The sequence below is a fragment of the Budorcas taxicolor genome, chromosome 15, assembly GCF_023091745.1.
Source record: "Budorcas taxicolor isolate Tak-1 chromosome 15, Takin1.1, whole genome shotgun sequence".
NCBI classification, from domain to species: domain Eukaryota; kingdom Metazoa; phylum Chordata; class Mammalia; order Artiodactyla; family Bovidae; genus Budorcas; species Budorcas taxicolor.
The window spans coordinates 75,137,531-75,155,751 of record NC_068924.1 but is presented as its reverse complement, the minus strand read 5'-3'; the positions used below and the strand labels follow the sequence as shown (position 1 = coordinate 75,155,751).

Sequence of the window (18,221 nt, the reverse complement as noted above, 5' to 3'; positions counted from 1 at the left end):
CTGCTCCATTTGCCTGTCACAAGGACACACGGACAGGGCTTGGGGTGCCCCTGTGTTCACTGAGGGTTGGGGGGCAGAATCTGTCCTGTGGGGTTGGTGGGGGAGGGGGAGGGGCCAGGGGCCAGCAGAGAAAGCCAGGGCCACACATTCTCCTGGAGAGCCCTTGATCTCGGGAATTTGTCTATATTTAGCAGGTGGCCGGGCAGGGTGCAGATAAGGAAGGTCTGGAGAGGGGGCGGCCCCTTATATAGTCGGGGACTGCAGCCCTGCTCAGAGTCTCTTGGGGTGGCCTGTGCCTGCTGGGTTCCTGCTGTGACCTCTCTCAAGATGCCTGAGCCAGGGAAGAAACCAGGTAGCTCCAGGCCCGGGCTGGGGGCCGACCGTGGGGCAGGGAGGGCTGCGGACATCCTCGGTTGAGGGTGGGCCCAGGAATGAGCTCCTGAGGGGTTCCCAGGACAGGGCCTCTGTCCTCCTGGGTCCTTTTTCGATTCTCAGTTTCTCCTTCTCATCGTTCTGATGAGAGTGAGGGTAAACCAGGGTCAGGGGCCCAGAGGGGGAGACAGCCAAGGCAGGAAGCCCCCAGGGCCATCGCCCCACTCTCAGGATGCCAGGTGACCCCTTCCCTGCCTGCATCCCCATCTTCTGCAGCAAGGTTAGGTCCCGGCTTGCCTTTTGGGGAAAGACTGCCGCAGGAGGCACCCCAGGATGGCTCCAGACTCAAGCCCATCTCCCTGAACACCTTGGACAGGCCCCTCCCCTTTCTGGGTCTCGGTTTCCCCAGCTCTACAAAGAGGGCTTTGGTGGGTTGCTTCCTGTTCTGAGAGTCTCTGCTTTGCCAGCCTGCACCCCTGTGGCCCCCACACCAGGCATAGCCCCCACACTGAAGTGATACAGGGCCTCTGCTCTGGGGAGAGGGTGGGCAAGAGGTCCCTGAGCCACCACCAAGGGCAGAGAAAGTCACAGCCCGGAGTCCCCGCCCTGGCCTTCCAAGGTTGTCCAGGTCAGGGATCAGCCCCCCAGCCCCAGCCCTCTCCCAGTCCAGCTTTATCTCACTTGCTGATTCCCAGCCCCAGGCCCTTAGAGGACAAATTTAGCCATGTCCAAGTAGGCAGAATGCTGGCCCCTTGCCAAAGGCCCCAGCTGTTGGGGGTTGGGCTTCCACAGGCAGAGAGGGTGGGCTCTTCAGGGACACACCTAGCAAAATTCCTCAGGCCTGGCTCTCCCACTTCCTGGCTGTGTGATCTTGGGTAAGTCACTTAACCTCTCTGAGCCTCAGAGCCCTCCTTTGGGGATACCTGCACCTACCTTGTAGAGCCGTTGGAGCATTAAATGAGGTGATCCATTAAAGCACTCATCACCTTATTTAATAAGAGGGGATGTAGGAGTGGGGTGCAGGGGCAAGCCGGGGACCCCTGCAAATTCCATCGGCCCCTCAGTCTCCGCCTTCAGCAAGAAGCCACGGTCCGCAGAAGTGGCCGCCGGCAGCCCTGCCGTGTTTGAGGCCGAGACAGAGCGGGCGGGCCTGAAGGTGCGCTGGCAGCGGGCGGGCAGCGACATCAGCGCCAGTGAGAAATACGGCCTGGCAGCCGAGGGCACGCGGCACACGCTGACCGTGCGGGACGCGGGTCCCGCCGACCAAGGCTCCTACGCGGTCATTGCTGGCTCCTCCAAGGTCAAGTTTGACCTCAAGGTCGTAGACGCAGGTAAGCGCCAGGGCAGCCTTCCCTGAAGTTGGAGCAGCCCCTCCAGCTCTCTGTCCATCACCGCGCAGGAGCTGTCTTCCCACTTTCTTGCCTTGGCCCTGGGTGAGCCCCCAGCCCGCCGTGGCCTTTTCCTGTTTTCTGTAGCAAGACCTTTCTGAGTGTCCCCGCCAGGCTCCCTGGCCCATCTGGGCCGTTCTGGAGGTGGGGGAAGTTCAGAGATGAGTCAGACGTAACACTGACCTCCCGCTGGACACCCCCACACGGATGGGAACTTGGTGGGCTGGGTGTGCTGGCAGGGAAGCCCCACGAACCTGTGGGTGTGTGCCGAGCCCCAGCCCAGCCTGACGGGTTGGACCAAGACCCGAGCCTGGAGGAGGAGAGGAGGGATGTTCAGGCTGACCCTCTGAGATGAGGGCACAGACAGCTGGTGAGGGCCGGGAGAAGGTCAAACGCAGGCTGGATGGACTTCCTGCAAAGACGGGAAGGACCAGGGACAAGATAACTGGGGCGGGGGGCAGGGCGACTCTGATTAGAAGCTGCTCCACAACCCCCGACCTGATCCCCTCCAGGGAAAGCGGAGCCTGTGTCAGCCCCTGCTCCTGCCCCCACCGAGGCCCCTGAAGCCCTGGGAGAGGCCCCAACCTCTGCCCCTGAGGTGGAAGCAGGCGCCCCTAGTCCTGAAGGTGAGAGGAGCGGGGCAGGGAGGCTGGGTCGGTGGATGGGGGTGTCCCAGGGCAGGTCTCAAACGCCTCTGCCCACAGGGTCCAGTTCAGCAGCCCCTGAGGGCCCCAGTGCCCCTGGCGACCCCATCGGCCTCTTTGTGATGAGGCCACAGGACGGCGAGGTGACCGTGGGTGAGTGTGGGGCTGTTGCCCCCGGGGGCGAGGAGAGGGGACGGAGGTACAGGGCGTCCCCCAAGCCCAGACGGTTGCCCCTCTCCTGCAGGTGGCAGCATCACCTTCTCGGCCCGCGTGGCCGGAGCCAGCCTCTTGAAACCGCCCGTGGTCAAGTGGTTCAAGGGCAAGTGGGTGGACCTGAGCAGCAAGGTGGGGCAGCACCTGCAGCTGCGCGACAGCTACGATCGGACCAGCAAGGTGGGGCCCGCGGGCACAGGGTCACGGGGACGCACCGTGAAGGCACGTGGAGAGCCCCTGGAAGGCCCAGGGGCACAGAGAGGCAGGGGGCACTGTGAGACCTGAGCCACAGGGGAGGTGCAGAGCAGGGTCGTGGAAAGCCTGCAAAGCTGGTTGGGGGGTCAGCGGCACACAGCGAGCTTGGCGAGGCTCCGAGGAGGGTTATTGGGGGGCATAGAAGGACATGGGGGCTCAGAGGCGTGATAGTCTCACGTGTGCGCTCAGTCACGTCCGACCTTTGCAACCCCATGGACTGTAGCCCGCCAGGCTCCTCTATGCATGGGATTTCCCAGGAGTGGGTTGCCATTTCCTCTTCCAGGGGATCTTCTCAACCCGGGGGTCAAACCCATGTCTCTTGCATTGGCAGGTGGATTCTTTACCACTGAACCACTAGGGAAGCTATGATAGTCTCAAAGGGGCGTAATAAAGCCTGGGGGGCACCAGTCAGTGAGGGTGCAAAGACCCCATATGGAAGGCTATCAGAGCTCATGGGGCCCTGGATGAGCAACCACAACAATTCTCTACACACACGAGGAAACCAAAGCTTGAGAGGTTGCTGTTGTTGGTCCCAGGTCACTCATAGCCAGGCCTGGAACCTGTGCTTTGACTCCCAGCCTTTGCTCCTCCCACTCTTCCACAGTCCTGGCCCAAGCAAGGGGGCTTCTGGAAGGGTAGGGTGGTCATGTTCAGTTGTATGGGCAGTTCCCTGAACAAAAAATGCCTTTTTTGGGGGGGCTGAACTGCATGGCTCTCAGAATCCCTAATCAGGGATCCAACCTGGGCCCACTGCAGTGAAAGCATGGAGTCCTAACCACTGAACTGCCAGGAAATTCCCCCCAAATGCCTCATCCTAAGCGAATGCCACTTGCCTTGTAGCCACCCTTGATTTCTATTTTATCACCACCCTGTGCCAGCGGATGGCAATGTGTCTTGAGAAGGGGCCCCGTTTTTATGCATTCAAAACTGAATGGATTCGTTTAAGCCCCGAGGGGTGAGAAGGCCGGTGGTCCTCAGCCCCCCAGTCTCCTTTCGGGTGCAGGGCCTTGTCTCCTGGCCTGCAGCCTCTCCTGATGCCTCACTCCCACAGGTCTACCTGTTTGAGCTGTACATCATGGATGCCCAGGCCTCCTTTGCCGGTGGTTACCGCTGTGAGGTGTCCACCAAAGACAAATTTGACAGCTGCAACTTCAGTCTCACTGTCCATGGTGAGGGGCCCTGTGGTGTCTGTTGGGTTCAGGCTCCCTGTGGGTCCAGTCCACAGCCCCGCCTCCACTTCCCAGTACTAAGGGGGATGCTGAGGCCTGGCCATACGCCCGCTGATCACACGCCCAGTGCTATTCACACAGAAGCGTGCAAGAAATACCTCGGGGCTTCTAGGGTTGGGGTGGGGCTTGACCTCAGATCTCCTCTGGGTATCATCTTGGTGTCTGGTGATTAGGCACTGGTGAAGAGGTGAAGGGTGAGTCAAGAGATGGGAGGGAGATGAATCTGGAAGGTATTGGAGACCTTGAGCTGCACCACACCCCTGGTTCCTCAATGCGGGCTGGGAAAGGTTCAGAGGGCAGGTTCCTGGGACAGATGCCCACTGTCAAGGGGTCATAGGTGGGCAGGCCCCCTCTAAAAACTTCCCCATGACTCTCATCCCCCCTCTTTGAAACCAGAGGCCGTTGGCCCCGGAGATGTGGACCTCCGATCAACTTTCCGCCGAACGTGAGTAGCCCTCCCTCCTTGGGGCCCGTGGGGGAGGCCAGTGCTGGGGTCTGTGGCCCCTTGGGGTCAGGGCCAGGGTGATGTGGGGGGCCAGGGCTGGGGCGGGATGTTGAGGGGACCAGGACTGGGGTTGATACGGGGGTCAGAGCAGGGGCATAACATAGGGACCAGGACTTGGGGTAATGTGAATGGCCAGGCTGAAATGGATGGGTGTGGGAGAGAGTAAGCTCCCCGGGCAGGTGAAAAGTCTGAGTCTTATCCCCGCAGGAGCCTGGCTGGAGGCGGTCGGCGCATCAGGTACCCCTTCCTATCCACCTGTATGACGACCCCAGGGGTCTGAGACGGGCAGGGCGCGCCCGCTCCGTCAGTGTCCCTCTCTCTCCCTCGGCCCACCCCCACGCCCCCTGCTCCCAGACCCTTCTATTCGTAGTTGGCTCTGTCGTGGCCTCACTGGGGGTTCCTCTCCGCAGCGACAGCCATGAAGACACTGCGACTCTGGACTTCAGCTCGCTGCTGAGGAAGAGGTAAGCCCCAGGGAAGCAGCCCCCAGAACACGAGGCTCCCCGATGCCAGCCCTGCGGTTTTCCAGCTGTGTGACCCCGAGCAGGTCATGCACCACTCGGAGCTGGTTTCCTTGTCTGTTGGACGGGACAGGCCAGGTGCTGGGAAGAGTCAGAGAGCTCAGCAGAGGTTACATCGATGAACTAATATCCTCACACTGTTCCCATGACCAGCCTACACTTGAGTCTGTGATAGCTCTTCCCAATAGGCTCTGGAGACCCACAAGCTGGGAGAGGACTCCAAAGCCTCAGGAATTGCCCACCTAGCCCCACCCAGTGCAACTGACTCGTGTCGTCTGTGTCCTGTCCCTCCCTCTCTTGGACCCTGCATTGCGGCCAGTGCTGCTTCAGCCCAGAGAATGAGCACTGGGGTCAAGCGCTTTGGGGGTAGCAGGGCCATCCCCACCAGGGAAGATGACAGATGACAAGGCTGGGGATCAGACTGACCTGGGTGAGGATCTGGGTGAGGATCTCCACTGACTGGGGAGAGTCTCTGAGCCTCCGGCTCTCCTGACACTCACCTATCAGAGCTCAGGAGGAATAAACAAGGCCACGGGTGCCCTGTAAACAGAAAGGTGTGAGTGCAGGGAGGAAAGTGGAGGTGAGGCCCCATGTGGGTTCATGGAGGGATGACCCGTGCCTTTGTTACTGAGTCCACACTTGTATTGCGTGCTGCATGACAGGCCAGTAAATCGAAGGACAACTTGTTGGGGGCAAAGAATAATGACTTTATTCAGAAAACCAGCAAACCAAGAAGATGGTGGACTAATGACCCAAAGAACCATCTTACCCCAGTTAGAATTCTGGTCTCTTTTCTACTGAAAGGGGGAGGGGGTGTGGCTGGTTATCACAGACTTCTTAGTAAAATGGTTTGTTCTTGCGGCCCTCCAGGGAGATTTGGTCACAATGTTCTTGTAAACTTCCCACAAGATAATTGTTATCTTTTGGAACTTTTTATCTCCATACAAATGAAAAGTGTTCTATACCTTTAAAGGTCCAGCCAGGGAGACACAGCCTTAAGAATGGACTGTCATATACTTTATAGTTCAGGGTATGAGAAGGCAATGGCACCCCACTCCAGTACTCTTGCCTGGAAAATCCCATGGATGGAGGAGCCTGGAAGGCTGCAGTCCATGGGGTCGCTGAGGGTCGGACACGAATGAGTGACTTCACTTTCACTTTTTACTTTCATGCATTGGAGAAGGAAATGGCAACCCACTCCAGTATTCTTGCCTGGAGAATCCCAAGGACGGGGAAAGCTGGTGGGCTGCTGTCTATGGGGTCGCACAGAGTCGGACACAACTGAAGTGACTTAGCAGCAGCATAGACAACATGCTTTTACAAGGGCGCAGAGCCAGCTTGACGAAACGCAGGCAACAGAGGACAGGGGTTAGTGCTAAAGGCATGGACTCAACATGGAATCACCTTTGTTCTCTGTTCTGTCTCTAATGTGTACACTGCCTTTCTTTCCTGCCTGGAGCAGCAGTTTACGGACCCCGAGGTGAGTGTCCCAGGAAGCACCCCCCCCCCCCCGGCGGCCCTATCACCCCTACTTTAGCCAGGAGCCCCTCCCAGTCCCAGTCCCCCACACTGAGCACGGAAGGCCTCATGATCCCCCGAACTGGTCCAGGATCCACTCCAGTTCAAGCTGCTCTACCAGAAGGGAAGGGTCAGAGGGGCAGAAGCAGCTCCCGCTTGCGGAGGGGAGGGGAGGGGACAACAACTCTGTCCTGGCCACGGGGGCCCTGAGGCCTCGCCACATGGACGCAGGCTGGAGGCCCCCGCTGAGGAGGACGTGTGGGAGATCCTGCGGCAGGCACCCCCGTCGGAGTACGAGCGCATCGCCTTCCAGCACGGAGTCACCGACCTGCGGGGCATGCTCAAGAGGCTCAAGGGCATAAAGCGGGACGAGAAGAAGAGCACAGGTGAGCCCCCCGCGCAGAGCCAGGCGAGGCGAGGGCTGGCTGAGCGCCTCCGCAGGCGCGCGCGCGCACGTGCACGCACAGCGGCGCGCAGACGCAGGCACGTGCACGCACGGCGGCGCATAGGCGCGCTTCCGGGAAAGAGAGCGGCGTCCAGCTTGACTCAGAGACACCCGGGAGGGGACCGTTTGGGTGAACGTCCTCTTCTCTGGCGGGACAAAGCCGGGGTGCCCGGGTTGGCATCTGGTCGCACAGAAAAAGAAAAGGGCAAAGTTAGCCCGGAGATGCCACAGGAAGAGGATGGAGCCCAGGCCAGCCCTCCTCTCCACAGCCAAAGCCAGGAGGCCCCTTCCTCCCCGACCCGCCCTTGGGGAAAAAAGTGGCCTGCTAGATTCTCCCCATACCCCTAGAAGGGGGAGAAGCCAGTTAAGCCCAGAGGACACTGCCCCCCGACCCGACCCGGGAAGAGAAAACCCTGGTTAAGCCCCCTCACAGGCAAACAACAGATGGGTGCAGGTGAGCGCCCCCGGCCCCCACCCCAGGTGGGTCGGAGGCTAGGGCTCGGGCCAGCCCTTCCCCATGGTGGGCTTGACATGGAGGCCCTGGAAACCGAGTTGAGACGCAGGCACCTAGAAGGAGGGCATGAACCTGGGGGTTGCCGCAGAAACAGACCGGAGAGGAAGAGAAGGCCCACTTGTCCCACCACCCGTTCTTCTGCTGAGCTCCTGCCTTTCTGGAAGCCCCGAACCCTATCTCTGAGCTGAGCAGGTGAAGTGGACCCCAGGGAAGGAAGACAGGAAGACAGAGAGACAAGGAGCTGACAGAGATAAGGAGACAGGTCCCAGCAGAGGCCCAGAGAGAGACGTGGGGAGGCAGGACCTTGTCCTCCTGGCCTGGGTTAGCCTGGGGAGCAGGGGGCTGAGGGTGGGGGTGCTCAGCCTTTCAGAAGAAGCTGCAGCCGGCCTACCAGGTGAGCAAGGGCCACAAGATCCGGCTGATGGTGGAGCTGGCCGATCCTGACGCCGAGGTCAAGTGGCTTAAGAACGGACAGGAGATTCAGATGAGCGGCAGGTGAGGGCGGGTGCTGGGGCCGGGGAGGGCTGCTCCGCAACCCTGCTGTCCTGCCTCTCTCTCCGCCCGTGCCCTCTGGCCAGCTCTCACTCCCTATCTCTGTCTCTCCCCGTTTCTCTGGGTTCTGACTCTCGTCTCTGTTTTTTTCCTGGCTCTTTCCCTGCTCATTTTCTCTCGATCTCCCTCCTCCCATCGGGAATGCTTCACGGGCCTCTTCTGCTCCACAGCAAGTAAGGTTCCTTGGGGTGGGGGCACAGGGGTCCCGATGGGGGTTTGAGGGGGCACCCAGGGCCCAGGCGGGGAGTCCATGGGTCTCCTGCCACCACCCTGGCCTTACCCAGGTACATCTTTGAGTCCATCGGCGCCAAGCGCACGCTGACCATTAGCCAGTGCTCGCTGGCGGACGACGCAGCCTACCAGTGTGTGGTGGGCGACGAGAAGTGCAGCACCGAGCTCTTCGTCAAAGGTGGGCCTGGGGCCTGGAGACCCTAACAGGGGACCCGCTGAGCGGCCTGCCCATCTCGCTCCCTCTGCTTGACAGAGCCCCCCGTGCTGATCACGCGGCCGCTGGAGGACCAGCTGGTGATGGTGGGACAGCGAGTGGAGTTTGAGTGTGAAGTGTCTGAGGAGGGGGCGCAGGTCAAATGGTGAGTGCTGAGGCAGGGGGTCGTGGGGCAGGGCCGGGGGCCTGGGGTGTCCCCAGAGGGGGCCCTGGCACCTGCTGCCCACCCTCTGGCCAGGCTGAAGGACGGGGTGGAGCTGACCCGGGAGGAGACCTTTAAATACCGGTTCAAGAAGGATGGTCAGAAGCACCACCTGATCATCAACGAGGCGACACTGGAGGACGCCGGGCACTATGCGCTGCGCACCAGTGGGGGTCAGGCTCTGGCCGAGCTCATCGTGCAGGGTGAGACCCCAGCCACGGACGGGAATTGAGCAAAGCCAGCATTGAGGCCAGCACGGTCCTGGACATGTCACTTCAACACCTCAGACCTCACTAATCTCATCCATAAAATGGGGATGCTGGGGTGACCACCTGGAGAGTGTTGGGAGGTTCAGATGGGCCTCGTTGGCATCACCCATCCCGGTGCACTTAGATTCCTGTGTCCACAGCACCGTCACAGGCACACAAGCATTGCACTCATGCATGCACTCATGTGTTTTCACAAGCCCAGGAGATCTCTGCAGGGATTCCCACCCACCCACACCCTCCCCAGCTCACTGGGTCTGCCCTGCCCCCGCAGAGAAGAAGCTGGAGGTGTACCAGAGCATCGCAGACTTGACGGTGGGCTCAAAGGACCAGGCTGTGTTCAAGTGTGAGGTGTCAGATGAGAATGTGCGGGGAGTATGGCTGAAGAACGGAAAGGAGCTGGTGCCTGACAGCCGCATAAAGGTGTCCCACATCGGGCGGTGAGTGTGCAGGGTGTGCCAGGGACAGAGCCACAGAGAGACAGCAAGAAACAGAGACTGAGAGAGACACACAGACAGACGGAGGAACAGACGCATAGAGACACAGACTGAAGCAAAGGAAAAGAGACGACCAGGAGAGATGCCTAACACTGAGAGTGAGCCAGAAACAGATTGAGAGACAGGAGAGCTAGAAGGCGCAGGCACACAGGACAGAGACAAAGAGGAAAGGGGCACACCGAAGTGTGGAGAGGCAGAAGCACTGGAGGGCCCATTGGAGATGGAGGAGGAAGTCGGAGATGAAGCAGTGAGAGACAGGCTGGGACCCCCAGCTTGTGACCAGGCCAGGGCAGGGCAGGGCAGGGCGCCGCGGGGCATGGCTCTGGCCAGGGGCCCTCACTGTCTCCCACTCTCTTACTCATACCCTGAGTATCTGGGCCAGCCCGTGCTGGGCCCAAGGTCACAGAGATTAATGTGACAAGCCCCTGCCTAGTCTCCAAGGGCCCAGCCAAGGGGACATGTCTACACTGCCTACCTCTGAAAGCAGGCAAGGGAGCGGAAAAATTCAAAAGCAGAGAAAGGCAGCACTCAAAAAAATTTTTAGTTTTTGGCTGTTCTGGGTCCTTGTTGCTGTGCACCCTTTCTCGAGCTGCGGCAAGCGGGAGCTCCCCTTTGGTTGCAGTGCTGGGGCTTCTCATGGCGGTGGTGTTTCTTTTTGAGGAGGACCAGCTCTAGATCCAACTGCTTTAGTTGCTCCTCAGCATGTGAGATCTTCCCGGACAAGGGGTCGAACCCATGTCCCCAGCGTTGGCAGGTGAATTCCTAACCACTGGACCACCAGGGAGGTCCGAGAAAACACTCTGCACACCATTGAGCCAGGGCAGGGCAGGAGCTCCCTGGAGCCCTGCCTCGGGTGTCTGGTGAGGCAAGGGGTGCGTGGCCCAGCAGGGTCCCTTGAGCCACCACTGCCCTCTAGGGTCCACAAGCTGACCATTGATGACGTCACGCCTGCAGATGAGGCGGACTACAGCTTTGTGCCGGAAGGCTTCGCCTGTAACCTGTCTGCCAAGCTCCACTTCATGGGTGAGCCGGTGCTGAGGGGCAGAGGGGCCCCTGCCGCTGGGCCCGGCCTGCACCCTGGTGCCACTTGCTCTTCTGTCTCTTGCAGAGGTCAAGATTGACTTTGTGCCCAGGCAGGGTGAGTCTCGGGCCCCGGCTTGCTGCCTCCCCCCACCCTGCCAGGGTCTCCTCTTCACTCAGCAGAAGCAAGGAGCTGGGAGTCGGGACCTGGCTCAACCTGAGGCCCAGCCTCAGCTCTGCCACTCTGACCACAGGCCAGCTGTGGTCTATCTCAGCCTCAGTGTCCTCACCTCTAAAATGGGGACCCTGAAGTGGCTCCCCAGTGGGGTGATAGGAACGCTGACCTAAGGTGGTATGTGTGAGCTTGCAGAGGACATCACAGTTGTGGGGTTTTATTATTAAATCTTTTTTGCTTTTAGAAGTACTTCTCCTGCATTTAGATTAAACTGTAATCAGGCATTTTAGGATCTTAACTTCAGGAGACTCGTCCAGTCTGAGGCAGGCTCCAGGTCAGGGCTTTCCAAACGGGGTTCATTAAGTTTGAGAAACTCTGACCGTCCGTCTGTCCTACTGCTTGTTGATTTGGAAAGTGCATTGGCATGTCAAAGGCTCTGTAAAGTCCTACTCAACTTGGTTTAACCCAGGGTTTCTTAAATATTTTCCATGGAAAATTTTTTTGTCTAGGAAGACACTGGTGTTCCCCCAAACACAATCTGAGAAATGCTGTCCTAGGTGACCCAGTGTTCTGAACCTCCCTGGGGCTTCCTGGGCAGGTGTTGATGGGCAGTGGTTACATGGGGGCATGTTTGTCAGCACTCGTTAAGCAGCGTGCTCAAGTGTTGGCGTTTGATTGTATGCAAACTATACCTCGATAAAATCAATTCAGAAAATAAACCAACACCCAGGGGCATGTGCTTCTTCCAGCTGTCCCTTCTTTCAGAGGCCTGGGGCCCTTTTCTTATTTCTCTGACCTGTCCTCTGTCCCTGCCAGAACCTCCTAAGATCCACCTGGACTGCCCAGGCCGCGTGCCGGACACCATCGTGGTGGTGGCCGGGAACAAGCTACGCCTGGACGTCCCTATATCCGGGGACCCTGCTCCCACTGTAATTTGGCAGAAGACCATCACAAAGGTACTGTGGACCCCTCCCCCCATGCTCCTGTCTGTAAAATGGGTACACGGGCCCAGCATGCTGCCCACCCCACCTGCGCACACCTTACAACTGGCCGAGGGTGGGCAGAGACAAGGACAGGGTGCTTGGCCAGGTTCCCTCCAGGCCAAACCAGACCTTCCTCCTCCTCCCTCCCTCCTTCCTTCTCGTCCTGTTTCCAGGGGAAAAAGGTCGCAGCAGGGCCAGCCCCTGATGCATCAGAGGAATCAGGTGCCGGTGACGAGTGGGTGTTTGACAAGAAGGTGAGCGAGGCTGGAGGAGGCTCGTTTGCCTGCAGTGAGTTTCTGTCCACGTGGTGTCCACCCTCAGGCGAGGTCTCTGCTGAAGTGCCCCATCGAGCCAGCTGTGTTCCTGCCCCAGGCAGGGTCTCCACCCTCCACACCCCAGGAAGTCCTCCGGATTTGGGGGCTCGCTGGCTCTTGTCTTCCTGAGGCTGCCTTGACTTTGTGCTCCCTCCCCGCGGGGGAGTGGGTCCCCGGCCCTATCCGGTTGGAGTCGTGGCCGGTTGGAGTCGCGGCCGGGGCACCGCTCCTGGCTTTTCCTCCTCCTCCGCGCGCTGCTGCTTCCGCTGCCCAGCTGAGGTCTTTTGAGATCCTCACAGTAATTGTGTGAGGTCCTTTAGGTCAGAAAGGGAAACTGAGGATGGAGAGGACAGGTGACTGCCTGACCTTCTGTGACAAATCGAGGGCCGTGCTCCGGGCAGGTGGTGGGAAAGGGTCTTGAATTAGATGCTCACACGATGCAGTTTCCACTCAGGCTGCGCCTCCCCAGCAGACCCGGGCTGAGCTCCGTGCCCACCTCAGGGCTGTCGGTGGCTGCAGAGGCTGCAGGAACCCCTGGGGTCTGACTTGAGTACCCCCCACCAACTTCTCCTCCCCCACCAGCTGCTGTGTGAGACAGAGGGCCGGGTCCGAGTGGAGACCACCAAGGACCGCAGCATCTTCACCGTCGAGGGGGCTGAGCAGGAGGACGAGGGCGTCTACGTGGTCACAGTGAAGAACCCTGTCGGGGAGGACCAAGTCAGCCTCACGGTCAAGGTCATCGGTGAGGCGGGGATCCAGGGGAGAGCACGGAGGGAACCAGGGAGGACCCGTCTGTTCAGTCCTTTAGTGTCTCAGCAGACGTCGCGCGCCCCTCTCAGATCGGTAGAGTGGGTTGGGACTTGGACCTGGGGGCACACAGGCAGTGGGGAGCCGTAGCCGGTTGATTGCAGGCTGGTGACCTGATGAGAACCGCATTCTGTAAAGATGGTGTTAGGCTGTGGGGGCACGGGGGAGCCTGTTGGTTAGGGTGGGGAGGGGATGGGCACCGGTGGCCCCGGCTAGGCAGAGCACATGAGGGTCCACTCCCCTAGATGTGCCGGATGCTCCCGCGGCTCCTGAGATCAGCAAGGTGGGCGAGGACTCGTGCACGGTGTGCTGGGAGCCCCCGGCCTACGATGGCGGGCAGCCGGTCCTGGGTGAGCTGCGGGCATGGGACCGAGCCCTGGGCGGGGCACGTGGGACGGGGGTGGGCTGAGCTGCAGGCAGACCAGCATGCCTGCCTCGCCTTTCAGGGTACGTCCTGGAGCGCAAGAAGAAGAAGAGCTACCGGTGGATGCGGCTGAACTTTGACCTGCTGCGGGAGCTGAGCCACGAGGCACGGCGCATGATCGAGGGCGTGATCTACGAGATGCGGGTCTACGCAGTCAACGCCGTGGGCATGTCCAGGCCCAGCCCCGCCTCCCAGCCCTTCATGCCCATCGGTGAGCCCTGCCCCAGGCCACCGCAGCCAGGGCGCAGTACCCACAGCTGCCCCGTGGGCTGCGTCCACACCCCTCGTCTTCCTTCATTCCCGTCATCTCACAGGTGAAGAAAGGGAGGCTCTGAGAAGTAAATGACTTGCTTGGGGGGCCCAGCTGGCAGGGGGTGGAGCTGAGACTCACCTCTCCAGCCTCACTTTTCGCATCTGTGAAGTGAGGGTAATGACGATGTCTGCTTCACAGAACTGCTGTTAAGATGAAGTGAGAGCGCGCAGGGGCAGCATCTGGCATAGATGTTTCTTTCTCCTGCTCCCCCCCTCTCTTCAGCCAGGGTTTGTGAACCAGGGAAGGGGTGAGGGCAGGGGGCTGCTGAGGGTGTGAGGGGTGTCTGTCTGTGGAAAGGGCGTTGGACCAGGAACCAGAGCCAGTGCCTTCGTTCCTAGGAGGAATATCTGGAGTCGTGGTCTCCCACGAGCCTCCGTTTCTGCATCTGTATAATGGGAGTTGAGAAAGTCCCCAGGAGGAATGTCTGGAATCATGGTCTCCCCAAGCCTCAGTTTCCGCATCTATATAATGGGGGTTGAGAAAGTAGAGCAGCCCCCTAGGGTGTGGCACTCTTGAGGACCCCTGTTGGTGTTAGGACCCATGAGTCTAGGGGACAGGGTGGCTGGCTGTAGTGGGGCGGACACAGGGAGGGGCAAGGTTTGGTGAGATGGCAGGAAGAAGGTGCCCTGGGGAGAAGGGCTCAGGCCTCCCTCTTCAGGGACTGATTTCAGTTTCTCAGCTCACTTGTACAATACCAGGAAACTTCCATGTTCTGGGTTAGTTTCCCCTTGAATTGCCTCCATAGCGTCTCCTGCACCATCTGGCAGGAGCGACTCCTTCTAAGCACGTTGGCGTTTTGGGTGTCTTTTTAGATCTTTCTTCTGTAATTGCTGGTGCTGTCTGGATGTGCGTTTGAGTCTTTCTAGAGACATGTCTTTTAACAAAACTGGGATAATTCTATAGTGCTTGAAGGCCAGTGGAAGGGGAGGGTCTTCCTGGATCCTTCAGCTTTGCTGACGGGGGCGTAGCCTCGCTCAGACCCCGTCTGCCTCCCCTCTGCCCAGGCCCGCCCAGCGAGCCCACGCACCTGGCGGTGGAGGATGTCTCCGACACCACCGTCTCCCTCAAGTGGAGGCCCCCCGAGCGCGCGGGAGCCGGAGGGCTGGACGGCTACAGCGTGGAGTACCGCCGAGAGGGCTCTGGTGAGGGCACCGCCCGCCCGGGCCCCCTGCCCCCTGCTGGGCCTGCCAGCCACCGGGACGTGGGCAGCAGGCTGCGGACCCTGCCGGCCTTGCCACCTGACCACCGCCTCTGCCCCACCCGCAGGCTCGGCGTGGGTGTCTGCCCTGCCGGGGCTGATAGAGCGCACGTCGCTGCTGGTGAAGGACCTGCCCACTGGCGCCCGTGTGCTCTTCCGTGTGCGAGCGCACAATATGGCGGGGGCTGGACCCCCCGCCACCACCAAGGAGCCTGTGACGGTGCAGGAGTTGCTGCGTGAGTGCCTCTCGCGTGCAGGGAGGTGGGGGCGGTCGGGGAGGGCCTGCCAGAGGGAGAAGAGCGCTGGGCAGGGACGAGGGGCTGGCCCCCTTATCCCGGGCGGCACGAGCAGGCAGCGGCAGGGCCTCCCGCCTGGCTGCTCTGTCAGTCCTGGGTTCGGACCAGGGAAGGGGTAGGTCGTTGCATCATCACCGTTGAGCTGTTGTGTGGGTCTCTCAGCTCCATCAGGTTGGCGTTGTCCATGTGCTCAGGACAGAGCAGTGAGGTCACTTGGGCTCAGGTTGGCCCCTGGGGGATCCACTTTCCATTAGTCTGTCACCAGCAAAGAGTGGATCGTTGAGGAACTGCTGCTCAGAGTGGACAGAGGAAACGGCAGGGGGTGCAGAGGGAAGGCCTCGATGATTAGCATCCTGGCCTGTGACAGACTAGCTGTCGGGCCGTGATTAAGTCCCTCACCCACTCTGGTCCATGCCTGTGTCGCAGTGTGAGGCTCGGTGGCGGTGGGAGCCGTGGGACCTTTGGGGCTGGGGCTGGGCAGTGGGAGGGTAGGGGGCCCCAGCCGCGGCTCTGCAGCCTCATCCTGGGCCTGCGGGCCCTGCCAAGCTGCTCTCTGTGCCCACAGAGCGGCCTCGTCTGCAGCTGCCCAGACACCTTCGCCAGACCATCCAGAAGAAGGTCGGGGAGCCCGTGAACCTCCTCATTCCTTTCCAGGTAGGGCTGGCCCCTGCCCTGGCACACTTGCATGTCCTCAGCAGGGCTGGGGCAGGGGCCAGGAGGGCGGGCCAGGCTGGCCGCTGAGCTGTGCTCCCCCACAGGGCAAGCCCCGGCCTCAGGTGACCTGGACCAAGGAGGGGCAGCCACTGGCGGGCGAGGAGGTGAGCATCCGCAACAGCCCCACGGACACCATCCTGTTCATCCGGGCTGCGTGCCGCGCCCACTCGGGCATCTACCAGGTGACGCTGCGTGTGGAGAACATGGAGGACAAGGCCCAGCTAGTGCTGCAGGTCGTCGGTGCGTGGCCCTGGGCGCCCCTCCAGCCCGAGCGGGGCTGCCGCTTGCCATCTTGCAGGCCCGGGGCCCCTGCCGAGGATGGCAGGCCAGGTCCTGGCAGGCAGGGGGACCCCTGGAGCCTGGCATCCCCTGCCTGTACTGTGTCAGAGGCGTGGGCTTCCAGCTGAGTTTGTCTCCTGCAGACAGGCCAAGTCCGCCCCAGGACATCCAGGTCGCAGAGGCGTGGGGGTTCAATGTGGCTCTGGAGTGGAAGCCGCCCCAAGATGATGGAAACACAGAGCTCTGGGGGTACACGGTTCAGAAGGCAGACGAGAAGACCATGGTGAGCCTGGGGCTGGGCCCCCGACCCTGCCCGGGGCCAGGCTGCCCTTCCCTGCCCTTGGGCGGGGCCCTCCTCTCTGCCCTGGTTCCCTCCACAGTGCGGGTGCAGACCACAGGGGTGCCCGAGAGAGGCCCTGGCAGCGCGTAGGGCCCGCCGCAGGGAACCCTCCTTTCCATCCCCACCAGGAGTGGTTCACCGTCCTGGAGCATTACCGCCGCACCCACTGCGTCGTGTCGGAGCTCATCATCGGCAACGGCTACTACTTCCGGGTTTTCAGCCATAACACAGTGGGGCCCAGTGAAAGAGCCGCCGCCACCAAGGAGCCGGTCTTTATCCCCAGACCAGGTGCTGGGCCCTCACTCCCGCCCCGGGAGGCCCGCCGGGCTGGGTGCGGCCCTCTGGGTGCTGAGTTCTGACCCCCACAGGCATCACGTATGAGTTGCCCAAGTACAAGGCCCTGGACTTCTCCGAGGCCCCCAGCTTCACCCGCCCACTGGTCAACCGATCGGTCATTGCCGGCTATAACACTACTCTCTGCTGTGCTGTTCGGGGCAGCCCCAAGGTAGGGACCTGGGGCGCTGGTCCAGGCAGACCCAGGAGAGGGACCTATGGGGCCGACCCAGGAGAGGGACCTATGGGCCCCACCTCGAGCAGCCTCTTCCCAGGCTGCCCCTGCTTCCTCTCCACCCCAGAGGTCAGGTCCCTCCGTGAACAGGGCTGAGACACTCCTGCCGGCTCCGTTTGTCCTCAGCCTTGGCCAGTCTGGGACTCCAGTGGGCGCTCAGAGGAGAAACAAACGTCGGGTCTCCCTCAGTCTGAGAGCGCTCCCTCCCACCCTCCCATCTGCAGCCCAAGATTTCCTGGTTCAAGAATGGCCTGGACTTGAGCAAAGATGCCCGCTTCCGCATGTTCAGCAAGCAGGGAGTGTTGACTCTGGAGATCAGAAAGCCCTGCCCCTTCGATGGGGGCGTCTACGCCTGCAGGGCCACCAACTTGGAAGGGGAGGCCCAGTGCGAGTGCCGCCTGGAGGTGCGAGGTGAGGAGCCACCGGGCCGAGGCCGGGTGCCCCCGGGGACGCTGGGCTTCTGCCCTGCTGTGCTGGCCCAAGCTGCTGCTCTGGCTGAGAGAGCAGCTGGCACGGCCAGGTGGTACTGGCCCCTGCACTTTGCTGCCAGAGCTGCTCCGAGCTTTCTCGAAGGCTGCGGGGGGGGGGGGGGGGGCGGGGGCGGGGGCCATACGTGGTGCTGGGAGATTGCAGCACGGATTTGGCATGGCCGCCTCCTCTCCCGCAGTGCCTCAGTGACCAGGCTGGCTCCCTTCAGATGGCCAGGTATGTGCTCCAGATCGTCCTTGGTCCAGGGGCAGCCACCAGGAAGGGGGATGCAGGAGGCTCTTAGGGTTTCAGCCCAGCTCACTCAGATAGGAACCTGTGTTACAGGTGGAGCTGGAGCCGGCCTGTATGCCAGGAACCTGGAAGGAAGCTGGACAGGCCACCTTCCTGCTGCTGGATGTGTGTGCAAGTGTGTACACTAGAGTGGGGGGAGCACCCGTAGGGCAGCATAGTCACGATGGGCGGGCACATTCTGACCTCAGAGCTCATGCGGAAGCTCTCAGACCCTGTGTGAGCTTTGGAAGTGGTGGCTGGGGATGGGGCTTTCTGGCCTGCTGTGCTTTCTCAGTGTGTAAGGGCAATAAAAGAGCGTTGCAGCCACCAAGAACTGACTTCCTGTCCAAAGTGCCTGTTTTCACAAGAAGCACAGGAAAATTTATATTGAAAACAAGGCAGGTGTTCTCCGGATGAATTAAATGAGGACCAGAACAGGGTCCTAAATTCACAGAACATCACTAG

The 18,221-nt window shown here is 60.7% G+C and overlaps 1 protein-coding gene across 1 annotated transcript; it reads left to right on the top strand.

The window, feature by feature from the left end:
• Positions 1 to 327: 327 nt before the first annotated feature.
• MYBPC3 (myosin binding protein C3) lies at positions 328 to 17,905 on the top strand. The gene is made up of 33 exons (XM_052652473.1): positions 328 to 352; positions 1,437 to 1,703; positions 2,273 to 2,386; positions 2,465 to 2,557; positions 2,649 to 2,797; positions 3,924 to 4,041; positions 4,498 to 4,546; positions 4,814 to 4,843; positions 5,017 to 5,070; positions 6,590 to 6,607; positions 6,877 to 7,031; positions 7,967 to 8,099; positions 8,327 to 8,329; positions 8,441 to 8,565; positions 8,641 to 8,746; positions 8,840 to 9,006; positions 9,344 to 9,509; positions 10,483 to 10,589; positions 10,675 to 10,704; positions 11,578 to 11,717; positions 11,918 to 11,998; positions 12,641 to 12,800; positions 13,111 to 13,215; positions 13,312 to 13,500; positions 14,607 to 14,744; positions 14,869 to 15,036; positions 15,662 to 15,750; positions 15,855 to 16,050; positions 16,233 to 16,372; positions 16,558 to 16,717; positions 16,798 to 16,934; positions 17,222 to 17,408; positions 17,811 to 17,905. Exons 1-33 carry the CDS (start codon positions 328 to 330, stop codon positions 17,903 to 17,905), a joined length of 3,894 nt encoding a protein of 1,297 aa, XP_052508433.1.
• The last annotated feature ends 316 nt before the right edge of the window (positions 17,906 to 18,221 follow it).